Genomic DNA, 13,156 nt, shown 5'->3' with positions numbered 1-13,156 from the left:
GCAGTTTGGGCTGATATTTTGGGGAAAATCCACTCATCATCAATTTGCGCGAGACACTCTTATCCAATTTAAGCTAGAATATCGGGCATACCTCCATAAATCTAAATTGGCCAGAATTTACCCCCAAATCGACCCTATATGTGACAGATGCAAATTAGAGGAAGCTACACTATTACACATGTTTTGGAACTGCCAAAGGATACAGATATACTGGGCTGGTATTTGTGAAGTACTGTCAGCTGATTTGGGGGTTAAAATTACTCCAAACACACTCATGCTGCTCTTTGGGGTTGCTCCTGAGGGTATAGGTTTACCTGCAGGAGGCAGGAAGGTAATTGCTTTCTCAACTTTGCTAGCACGCCGCCTAATTCTCTTTAGATGGAAGGATGCTGCTCCACCCACAGTGTCAAACTGGATAAAAGACGTTCTACTTAACCTAAAACTAGAGAAAATCAGATATGTGATGAGAGGTTCTGAGAAAAAATTTCATAAAACTTGGAAATTGTGACTTTTTTCAATAAACCTTCAACAGAGGTTCTGGAATAACAGACCCTGGGAATTTTGGCTGAGCAGTGCATCAATAAATCTTGACATGGATTTTTATATGATCTTAACTTTTTAGTTTTTCTTTTTGCTACACACTTGGTAGGTGACAGTATTTCGGGGAGTTTATTGGGTGGGATGTGTTTGTGGTTTTTATTATTGTTTGTGGTTTGTATATTTTGTCTTTCCTATTGCTTGGAAGAACTTTGTAAATTGAAGTGAAAATGCTAATAAATATATTAAACACAAAAAAGAGGATGGTATGAGGGCCCGACGTCCACAGATGGGGGTTGTGCTCACAGTCCAGGACGCTTGGCATTTGCCAGAGAACACCAGGATTGGAAAATTCACCACAGGCGCCTTGTGCTCTTCACAGATGAAAGCAGGTTCACACTGAGCACATGTGACAGACGTGACAGAGTCTGCAGAAGCCGTGGAGAGTGGTCTGCTGCCTGCAACATCCTTCAGCATGACCGGTTTGGCAGTGGGTCAGTAATGGTGTGGGGTGGCATTTCTTTGGAGGGCCGTCCAGCCCTCCATGTGCTGTCCAGAGGTAGCCTGGCTGCCATTAGGTACCGAGATGAGATCCTCAGATCCCTTGTGAGACCATATGCTGGTGCGGTTGGCCCTGGGTTCCTCCTAATGCAGGACAATGCTAGACCTCATGTGGCTGGAGTGTGTCAGCAGTTCCTGCAAGATGAAGGCATTGAAGCTATGGACTGGCCCGCCCGTTCCCCAGACCTGAATCCGATTGAGCACATCTGGGACATCATGTCTCGCTCCATCCACCAACGTCACGTTGCACCACAGACTGTCCAGGAGTTGGCAGATGCTTTAGTCCAGGTCTGGGAGGAGATCCCTCAGGAGACCATCCGCCACCTCATCAGGAGCATGCACAGGCGTTGTAAGGAGGTCATACAGGCCTCCCTACACACACAATACTGAGCCTCATTTTGACTTGTTTTAAGGACATTACATTAAAGTTGGATCAGCCTGTAGTGTGTTTTTTCACTTTAATTTTGTGTGTGGCTCCAAATCCAGGCCTCCATTGGTTAATAAATTTGATTTCCATTGATGATTTTTGTGTGACTTTGTTGTCAGCACATTCAACTTTGTACAGAACAAAGTATTCAATGAGAATATTTCATTCATTCAGATCTAGGATGTGTTATTTGAGTGTTCCCTTTATTTTTTTGAGCAGTGTATATATTGCAGTGTTTATATATATATATACAGTGGGGCAAAAAAGTATTTAGTCATCTCCAATTGTGCAAGTTCTCCCACTTAAAAAGATGAGAGAGGCCTGTAATTTTCATCACAGATGTACCTCAACTATGAGAGACAAAAGGAGAAAAAAAAATCCAGAAAATCACATTTTCTGATTTTTAAAGAATTTATTGGCAATATATGGTGGAAGATAAGTATTTGGTCAGCTACAAACAAGCGAAATTTCAGGCTCTCACAGCCGTGTAACTTCTTCTGTAAGAGGCTCCTCTGTCCTCCACTTGTTACCTGTATTAATGGCACCTATTTGAACTCGTTATCAGTATAAAACATACCTGTCCACAACCTCAAACAGTCACACTCTAAACTCCACCATGGCCAAAACTAGAGAGCTGTCAAAGGACACCCGAAACAAAATTATAAACCTGCACCTAGCTGGGAATATTGAATCTGCAACAGCTTGGTGTAAAGAAATCAATTGTGGGATCAATTTTTAGAAAATGGAACACATACAAGACCACTGATAATCTCCCTCGATCTGGGGCTCCACGCAAGATCACACCCCGTGGGGTCAAAATGATCACAAGAACGGTGAGCAAAAATCCAGAACCACATGGGGGAACCTAGTGAATGACCTGCAGAGAAATGGGACCAAAGTAACAAAGGCTACCATCAGTAACACACTACGCCGCCAGGGACTCAAACCTGCAGTGCCAGACCTGTCCCCCTGCTTAAGCAAGTACATGTCAAGGCCCGTCTCAAGTTTGCTAGAGAGCATTTGGATGATCCAGAAGATGACTGGGAGAATATCATATGGTCAGAAGAAACCAAAGTAGAACTTTTTTGGTCAAAACTCTACTCGTCGTGTTTGGAGGAGAATGAATGCTGAGTTGCATCCAAAGAACACCATGCCTACTGTGAAGCATGGGGGTGGAAACATCATGCTTTAGGGCTGTTTTTCTGCCAAGGGACCAGGACGACTAATCCGTGTAAAGGAAAGAATGAATGGGGCCATGTATCGTCACATTTTGAGTGAAAACCTCCTTCCATCAACAAGGGCATTGAAGGTGAAAAGTGGCTGGGTCTTTCAGCAGGACGATGATCCCAAACACACCACCCGGGTAACGAAGGAGTGGCTTCGTAAGAAACATTTCAAGGTCCTGGAGTGGCCTAGCCAGTCTCCAGATGTCAACCCCATAGAAAATCTGAGGAGGGAGTTGAAAGTCCGTGTTGTCCAGCGACAGCCCCAGAACATCACAGCTCTAGAGAAGATCTGCATGGAGGAATGGGCAAAAATACCACCAACAGTGTGTGAGAACCTTGTGAAGACTTACAGAAAACGTTTGATCTCTGTTATATACCCTTTGTTGGCAATGACAAAGTATTGAGATGAACTTTTGTTATTGACCAAATACTTATTTTCCACCATATTTTGCAAATAAATTCTTTAAAAATTAGAAAATGTGATTTTCTGGATTTTTTTTCTCCTTTTGCCTCTCATAGTTGAGGTACATCTATGATGAAAATTACAGGCCTCTCTCATCTTTTTAAGTGGGAGAACTTGCACAATTGGTGGCTGACTAAATACTTTTTTGCCCCACTGTATATATATATATATATATATATATATATATATATATATATATATATATATATACCAAGGCTGGAGACTGAGCAATACTGGAAAGGCATATGGGAAAGGGAGGCGTCTCACACCAGCAATGCACAGTGGCTAACCTCTGTACGAGAGGACCACAGCAACCTCCCTGAACAAACCCCGGTACCATCACTGTGGCAGATGTCCAAGAAAGAGTCTCGGGTATGAAAAACTGGACAGCACCAGGACCTGACATGATCCATGCCTACTGGCTAAAGAAACTCACCGCCCTCCATGAGTGACTGGCAGCTCAAATGAACCAGCTGCTACAAAATGGGACTCACCCTGAATGGTTAACGGAAGGGCGTACAATCCTGATACAGAAGGATCCCTCAAAGGGTTCAGTCCCATCCAACTATCGGCCAATAACCTGTCTCTCTACAACATGGAAGCTCATGTCAGGCATCATAGCGGCTAAGATAAGCAGGCACATGGATAAATATATGAGCACGGCACAGAAGGGAATTGGCATAAATAGCAGAGGAGCCAAACACCAACTCCTTGTAGACCACACAGTCGCCCAAGACTGCAAAACCCGACACACCAACCTGTGCACCGCTTGGATTGATTACAAGAAAGCCTATGACTCAATGCCACACACATGGATCATTGAATGCTTAGAGATGTACAACATCAATAGGACTCTAAGAACCTTCATTGCAAACTCGATGGGGCTGTGGAAAACCACCCTCAAAGCCAACTGCAAACCACTTGCACAAGTGTCCATCAAATGTGGCATATACCAAGGAGATGCTCTGTCCCCACTGCTGTTCTGCATATGCCTGAACCCCCTCAGCCAAATCATCAACAAGACTGGCTATGGATACCGACTCAAGAATGGGGCCACAATCAGTCACCTCCTCTACATGGATGCCATCAAGCTGAACGCTAAAAGCGAGCGAGACATTGACTCACTGATCCACACCACCAGCATCTACAGCACTGACATTGGGATGTCATTCAGACTAGACAAGTGTGGTCGGATGGTCACAAAGAGAGGAAAGGTCGTCCACACAGAAGGGGTCTCAGTCCCAGGAGGAACAATAGCAGACATTGAGAACAGTTACAAGTACCTGGAAATACCACAAGCAAATGGTAACCTCGATGAGGTCACAAGGAAAGGAGCCACAGCCAAATACCTCCAACGAATAAGGCAAGTCCTGAGAAGCCAGCTCAATGGCAAGAACAAGAGCCGTGCAATAAACAGCTATGCCTTACCAGTAATCAGATACCATGCAGGAATAATTAGCTGGCCAATAGAAGAGATGAAGGCCACGGATGTTAAGACTCGGAAGCTACTAACCATGCATGGAGGGTTCCACCCCAAATCCAGCACCCTGAGACTGTATACAAGCCGTAAGGAAGGAGGCAGAGGACTAGTGAGTGTCAGAGCCACTGTCCAGGATGAAACATCCAAGATACATAAATACATCAAGGACAAAGCCTCAAAGGATGATGTGCTCAGCGAATGTCTCAGGCAATGGGGAACAGAGGACGAGGTGCTGGAGGTACCGTCATGGGAGGACAAGCCCCTACATGGGATGTACCACCGACAAATAACTGAAATGGCTGATATCAGGAAATCCTACCAATGGCTGGAAAAAGCTGGACTCAAGGACAACACAGAGGCTCTCATCCTGGCTGCACAGGAACGGGCCCTAAACACCAGAGCAATAGAGGCTCAGATCTACCACACCAGACAAGACCCAAGGTGTAGGTTGTGCAAGGAGGCCCCTGAGACAGTCCAGCACATAACAGCAGGGTGCAAGATGCTGGCAGGGAAAGCATACATGGAACGACATAACCAAGTGGCGGGCATAGTGTACAGGAACATCTGTGCAGAATATGGACTGGAAGCCCCGAGATTGAAGTGGGAAACACTCCCAAAGGTGGTGGAAAACGACCGAGCTAAGATCCTGTGGGACTTCCAGATCCAGACAGACAGGATGGTAATAGCGAACCAACCAGACATTGTGGTGGTGGATAAAGAACAGAGGAAAGCCGTTGTGGTGGATGTAGCAATACCAAGTGATTACAACATCAGGAAAAAAGAGCACGAGAAACTGGATAGATACCAGGGCCTCAGGGAGGAACTGGAAAAGACCTGGAAGGTGAAGACCACAGTGGTGCCTGTGGTCATCGGGGCCCTCGGGGCAGTCACCCCCAAACTGGAGCAGTGGCTCAAACAGATCCCAGGAACAACATCAGACATCTCAGTCCAGAAATGTGCAGTTCTAGGCACATGCAAGATACTGCGCAGAACCCTCAAGCTCCCAGGCAGAGGCCTCTACCAGAGGGTAGAGGACCCGAACTCAGAGGATGTAAGAAACCACTCGCGGAGAGTGAGAAGGGAATGTTTTTTATTTATATATAAAATTTTAAAAAATAACCAACCTGAATATTTGGTTATTTTTTAAGCCCCTGTGTCAAAGAAATTAAAATGCAGATTCATCAGAAACAAGCGCAGTGCGCTGGACAATAAATGTGCATAAATGCTCCACCATTACGCTCCAATTAATCACACATGAGATGACAAATGCCAAATATACAAAATTTAGTTACACTGCTTACGTTAATGGCGTTTTAAACACAAACCCAGTAAAAACTTAACAGTTAATATGTCAGATTCCCTCCTCACCTCGTCTTGATAAGAACAGTGTTATTACCCAGTAATCAGCCACGCCCCTAAAACCTCCCAACTCTATCGGACTGACTACTGACCAGCTCTCCAACTAACGGGTCCGAAAAAGCCCCTAATTCCTGGGTATTACCACGGCTGAATTGTAGAGGACATTTTGTTTAAGCTGGCTGCGAGAGACACGTCTAAGCTCTAACTACCTTCAATCCGAACGTTATGACCCGCTACAGTTCCTATATCAGACATCGGAGTAGCTCGCCGGTGCCCGAGAACAAAAACCATTCGTTAACGGTAGCTCTCTCTCTAATTAATAACGTGCACTTGTTACAGCTTAGATAATTTTAGAGACTCGGTGTGAGTCCCAGGGTCATTATTTATCATAACCAAAGAAACGTCTGAAGCCCCCAATTTACTAGGATTATGAACATTGATTTTACATTAACCTGAAAAACTAGTTTCTGAGTGACTTAATTAATTTAACTGTCCACAGCATCAATTTAGACTTTAGTATTTTATTAGCAAGCTTTAGCAGGGGAAAATGACATAGAGCTTCTTCAATCAGAAAGAAAAAATTAAAAGATTAATATAAGTAAAATATTTAGAAATCACACTCCCTACCAGTCCCTACTGTGTCACTAAATTAAAACTGAGAGGCTTTGGGATGCAGCTCCACTCGACCCCCGATGATGAGGTTAAACTTGGCAGCAGAAAACTTTAACATCCATGGACAAGGTCCTGTCTTGAGAAGGCGGAATCCCATTTAGAATAAATCCAAAGTTGAACTGGTGGACAAGGTCCCGTCTTGAGAAGGCAGAATCCCATTTAGAATAAATCCAAAGTTGAACTGGTGAGAATCCTCCATGAAATCAGTTCTTTATCCATATGTGATCTTTGTTTATTCCCCACGTCTGCTGCTGCATCGTTGAGATGGTCTTGAGTTGAGTGTACGGCGGTTGTCAAATCAGAACTCGGGTTGTGGGCAACTGGATCTTGTTCCTTTCTCGAGCGGCGCGAAGTCTTGACCTCCCCGTAGTCCCGTTGCCTCGCCCTTATCTTAATGCTGCATCTTCGTGTGGTCTCGACTCGAACACCGCAGAACTAAGAACACCGTTTCATCGCCTGCATACATTTTAATACCTTTTACATTTCGGGGGGGCACATACACAGTTCTTTCACTTCCTACATCCCCGCGTACTTTCCCTGACATCAGGTATCTTCAGTTAGCCTTGACCTTTATTCCACTTAACTTTTAACCTTCCTTACTCTTTAAAACTTCTTGCTGAAGTCCTCTATCTGTATTCACACCTGCTGCAGATATAGTCTAAAAATCTCACTTCCTCTTTTCTCTCTTCTTAACTGTTCTTTCACCCCTTTATTTGTAACACAGCATCAGACACTTTTTATCTATCTCTGGTCTTTTCATTTCTACTCTCAAACCTGTAACCTTTAAAGAAAGGATTACAATGTATTTTACTCATCTTTAAAACATAATAAATTCATTTTGCATATAAAAACAAAGATTACATGAGTTTCATTCAACATTAAAGCATAATACAAGATTACTAGTAGCTCCAGGCCTTTGTGACCTGTTTTCTGTGTGTCCTGGAAAGATCTCAACCAGTTCCAGCCAGGTTTCACGACAACAGAGAGCAGTCGCTGGTTTCGTGTCCAGACTGTGATCAAGCGCAGCTGACACTTGGTGCGCAGGCAGTTCAACTTAATGCACAGAGAACATCGTGGAGCTCATTATTAATCATACTAAGAACAATATCTATCAGAAAATCACCTCTGATCGGGACGCTTTAACGGATCAAAGGCTTTGGAGTGTCTAGCGCAACTGATCCGCTTCTGCTGGGTTTTTCTCCCGCCGAGGGAAGTGAGTGCGGGATCAGGAAACGATCAGAGTTCTGCCATCTTCTAATCATCATTTCGTGAAATGTTACCTGGTTTACTCGCAGAGAAATACTAAATGTTTCGTTTGATGACTACAAATTGGAAATAAAATGATTTTTTTCTTTGACGGACAACAAAAAAACTCTAGCGCCACCTCTTCTCCAAACTACGAACATTGTCGGCCCCTCTTCGGTTTCTTTTCTTTTTTTTTTTTGCGGAGGATCAGTAAATAACCTATTGGTGTTTTACCATCACCAGGTATGAAGTGTTCTTTAGCCTTTGAGTTGCACCACAACTGAAACATCCAGGAGAGCAATTTCATCTTGTTTTTATGAGTACAAGTATAAAGGAGGTTGGTGTCGCGCCTGATATAAATCTATTTATTTATGTCATCACATGGACTTGTATAAAGTTTTATACATTTTCTTTTCATGTATTTATTATTGTTTTTCTTCTTTAGATATTAGGTTGGCTTAGAATGATTCCAAATAATGTACAGGAAGGACCTGGTGCTGTTACATATCAATCACTGGGGGGGGGCAATCAGATGGCAGGGGGGGCACTGGCCCCTCCGGCCCCCCGTCTTGCTCCACCACTGCTCCCAAGACATGAAAGACCAAAATGGTCTTAAAAGCATCAGCATGTATTCATCCAGATTGATTTTACTACTTTTAAATAGTATTTAATTCAGCTGCTCCATCAGAGGCTTCACTAATGCATGCAAATGTTATCTTTTTTTCCTCTTTCTGTACTTATATTTACTTATTGACTGGAATGTAGCTTTAAAAATTGCTAGCAAATTTAAGTGGGATCCAAAGTAACTCAGTTACTAGCACAGAGGCAAGAAGGTCATGGGTTGAAGTCCTAACCCGAAGACTTTCTGCATGGACTTGCACCTATTATGCACTGGTTCTCTCTGGGTGCAGTGCAAAAACATTCATAATAGCATAATTTCTCTTAGGTGGATGCATGGTTGTTGGTTCTTTGTGTGTAGAGTCTAACCTGCCTTGTGTTCAATGAAAGCTTCAGATAGATACGAGTCCTGCACCTCTGCAGGGATCAGGAGTCATAGACAATGGATGGATAGGTTGATGGAAAACTTATGCAGCTTAGTAGTTTTTAATCCAATCCATCAAATTAAGAAAGGATCAGATTCCAACTCCAATGTGTTTCTAATCAAATGCCAAAAGCAATCGAGCAGCATTAGCAGTGTTTACCAACACTATGGATTATGCCACCAAACAGTTGATGTTGTAATCCAGAATTGAGCTGTAGCATGTCATGAGTAATGGAGCAACAGTCTTCAGTCAGAAGTCTCTTCAGATTCATTGCAAGACTGACTGCTACTGGAAATCCCTTTTACCCACAATATCATCCACAACTCTGAAGATACTTGAATGATATGAATTATTAAACGTTACATTTAATTTCCCTTTGTAATAAAGTGTTTTAAATATTTGACTTGAAAGAACATAAATATTAAAAAGTGGCTAAAAGAAATCTATTGTAGCAAAGCTAAGTCCTGTTTAGAGTTTGTCACAGGTCAGAGGCAACACAGCAGACATGTAGAACAAGGTGGAATGGTCAGATGAGACCGATATTAAACCATATGGTCAGGATGGAAAATGCTGTGTGGAGGAAAACTAACACTGCACATTCTATGTTGACTGATTAGCCCTTATATTAGCCCTTATATTTGGTAATCAAAGAAACGATTAAAGACAGAGTTTCTAACTTTTGATGTGATAATTGTTTTGGAGGATTTCTGAATAAAGAGCACAATGTTTTTATTTGATAGAAATGATTCTATATCTCTATCAATTTATATTGACATTGATGAACAGACACACACTTAGTGTTTTATTAAAGAACATATTTACAGAATTCCATAATTTAATGTACATTTAATATTTCAAGACAAGAAAAAAAAACATTTTCTTGTGGATTTATTTTTTTTATATTATTAATAAATAACTTGATATGTCAATCATTAAACTTAATATTTTTCTTATTTTCCAGAAATAAAATATTTATTACAGTATATGTCAACTCTGCTATTGACAGCAAAGAGTGAAAATAATTCTAACAGAGTAAATTATTTTTATTTCATTACATAAGCTGTATTAATACACTAATACTTCAGATTGAGATATTTAAAAATACACAAAAAGTGAAAGAATACACATTTATTTATTACACTGGGAACACCGGCCACAGCCAGGGCTTCAGTCTGCTGGTCACAATGACTTCTGAGACGTCCTGCTACATGGGCTAAAGCCAAGGATAAAATGGAAATTATCCAAAAGTGTAATAGAAAATACATATATATTTTTTCCTTCACATTCAGAAAAAAGACATTTTCATCATGTTGGGGCTCTGACTCGTAGCATCTTTATAGCATAGCTAAATACCGACATTGTGAAGCTGAGCTGGGAAACAGAGACTGAAAAACAGCAGCTCCAGCTCTGATCCTGGCTGACCTTTCCTCACAAAATCCCCGGGTCTTTAATGCACTTCCCCTTGAACAGCGGTTTCTCATCAGCCCTCTCTCAATAGAAAGCAGTATGAAAACATTAGCTACGCTAACAATCTGTGGTTACTTCGGACCAATTTAGCTACATAGAAAATATTTCTCGGTTGTTTAGAAGCAAGTTTTTGGCTGCAAAGTCAAGTAATTCTGCTCTTTCATCCTTACCTGTGAAAGGTGATGCCAATGAATCCAGTTTGCATTGTAAAACGGTTGAAACAAGTCCACAAAACACAGAACTTAGGGAGCTCCCATCACTCTGCTGCTACATACAAGATGCAACATACAAGATGGCAGTCCTGTCGTTGGATTATTGAATAAGCTAACCAAGCTGGGATGCAACCTAAACTAAAGGACCCTGGGTGCATCCGGAAACCTCAAACTCAAATCATCGGAAGCGGATGAGATGTTTTGAAGTTTGGGCAAAAGGACGGTAAAGTGACGACACGTTGTGGGGCGGTTCAGACAATCGTGAGACAGGTAAAACTAACCTGTCTCACGACGGTCTAAACCCAGCTCACGTTCCCTATTAGTGGGTGAACAATCCAACGCTTGGTGAATTCTGCTTCACAATGATAGGAAGAGCCGACATCGAAGGATCAAAAAGCGACGTCGCTATGAACGCTTGGCCGCCACAAGCCAGTAGGACTCAGCACTCAATGAGGCGTCTTATGTATTTATGTCTATGGTGCAGCACTAAAACTCAGGCTTACGTCAATTCCTAGGATGTCTAAACCAATAATACAAAATAAAATACAGAAATATCAGCACCTTTTATACAAGTTGTCTTCCATTTCCTAGGGATATTAAATCAGTGTTGTGTCAAATTGGAAAATTGATGACAACCACTTAAAAACACTTGGCAAAGAATTTATTAATTTTACAGTAATAACATTAAAGATTACTAGGGTTGCCTGCCACCTTTCAGAAATTAAAATAAGGGACCAGTCCCCAGATGCGGAAATCCCCTCATTCACAGCCTAGCCAACTTCTGATCGGTTCAATTGGAGAAATGGTATTTACATTTTACATTAAAATCTTTGGCTGAAGAGGCGATTGTAATCCCAGTGTAGGGTAAAAATAGATTATGAAGGGAATTTATTGATGCAGCATATTGAAATGACAGACATTGAGAAAGTCTAGTGCTCCTCTGATCCAGAGATCTGGTCATTTTTCTTCTCCTGCAGCCAATGAACCAATCAACAGGCTGGCTGGCCCGATTTGAACCGCAGCTCTGCAGAGCAAAAGGGGCTCAAAAAATAAGTAAATTCAAAAATACTTCATTGATCCCAAAGGAAAATTAAATGGTGTAACTCCCTTTAAGCTGTCTCTTCTCATGGCTGTGTTGGAAAATGTCAGAGTTTTGCACATTTGGCAGTATTAATGCATTTATTTTCTTTAACCTGGCTTTTTAAAAAGGACAAAGTACATCTCAAACATAAATGTTTCCATTTGATACGCTGAAAAAGCCAATTTGCATTCAGTTCCTCCTATCATTTTTACTCGATAGCCAGTAGCACCACTCCGCCTGACCTTTGGTAGATATGTGGACTGAGGCCATGCTGGGATTTTTTCTATGGCTCTCAGTCTATAAATGAAGCAGTCCGACCGCAAATTCTCTTGATTACCAGCTTACCAGTTATGTTGACAATGTGATCCAGGAAACTACAACATCCAGAAAAAATAGAACAGCACATTTCACACAGAAAAATATTTCTAGCTGCGTCAAACTTATGATAAAAATTGAGAAGTCATGAGATAATGGCACTATGTGGTCGATAATGAAGGACGACAAAGCTTGAGGTGATACAAACATACACACAAAAAGCGTCAGTAACAAGCTATAAGGCTTTTTACGCTCTAACCACATGCTTGGTCAGAATATGATACAAATAAGAATGCAAACCAATAACTTACCAAACAAGGTTTCATGTGAAGTACAGAAGCGTTGTTTCATAACTGCAGAAATCCGAATACAATCTGGGTTGGGAAGTGACGTCACTCGGCAGAACATATATATTTTCTAAATGAAAGTACTCCTCGGACTATTCAAGTATTACTCTCCTTTGAGATACATTTACATTACTTTAGAATAAATGCAATGCAAATTATGCCGCAAAGGGAATGAGAAAAATCAGACTTATAACCATTACTTGAATGGAGAGGATAATGTTTGGCCGGTGTTCTGACTATCAGTGCTACCTTGTCAGATTTTCCTATCACAGCATGAATAGATAGCTAAGTCTATCTGTCAGTGCTATGCATCCAAAACTCCTACCGTCATGTTTGCAAACAGAAAACTATAGCGGGTTGTGTTAATGTTAAAGATATTGGATAACATTATTTGAGTGACAGGACTGAAGTGGAAGCCTAGGAGTTATGCTTAGCTTAGCAATGGAACAATTTTTATACACGACAAAACCACAAGAATATCACTTCCTTCATCTCAATATCCTACCCATTTAAAATGAAAAGCTATAGATGTATGCACTAATCCTTTTATTAGAATATCCTACCTGTTAAAAATATTTTAAATACAGAGGTGTTTGTAAGAATAAAATGGTATCAGGCAGGGGAAACAGGTTTTTATTGGAATTAAAGTAAACACAGACAAATACAGATCACCACAACACTTTTTTTGCGCATTAATACGTTGTATGTCTATTATCAGATG

The 13,156-nt window shown here is 41.5% G+C and overlaps 1 protein-coding gene across 8 annotated transcripts in view; it reads right to left on the bottom strand.

The window, feature by feature from the left end:
- The window catches only part of sorl1 (sortilin-related receptor, L(DLR class) A repeats containing), a 310,404-nt gene that overhangs the window by 250,687 nt on the left and 46,561 nt on the right, over nt 1–13,156 (bottom strand). Inside the window, exon 2 of one of the 8 annotated variants that reach the window (XM_081614353.1) lies at nt 12,400–12,441. The exons of the other annotated variants lie outside the window; for them this stretch is intronic. Within the exon in view, the coding sequence (XP_081470479.1) occupies nt 12,400–12,414 (15 nt within the window). The 5' untranslated portion in view covers nt 12,415–12,441. The remainder of the gene's footprint in view (nt 1–12,399; nt 12,442–13,156) is intronic. 8 annotated transcript variants of the gene reach the window in all.

Source organism: Poecilia reticulata, chromosome 13, assembly GCF_904066995.2.
Source record: "Poecilia reticulata chromosome 13, P_reticulata-male-v2, whole genome shotgun sequence".
NCBI lineage: Eukaryota > Metazoa > Chordata > Actinopteri > Cyprinodontiformes > Poeciliidae > Poecilia > Poecilia reticulata.
The sequence above is the reverse complement of the archived record's forward strand: the minus strand, read 5'-3'. Positions and strand labels throughout refer to the sequence as shown.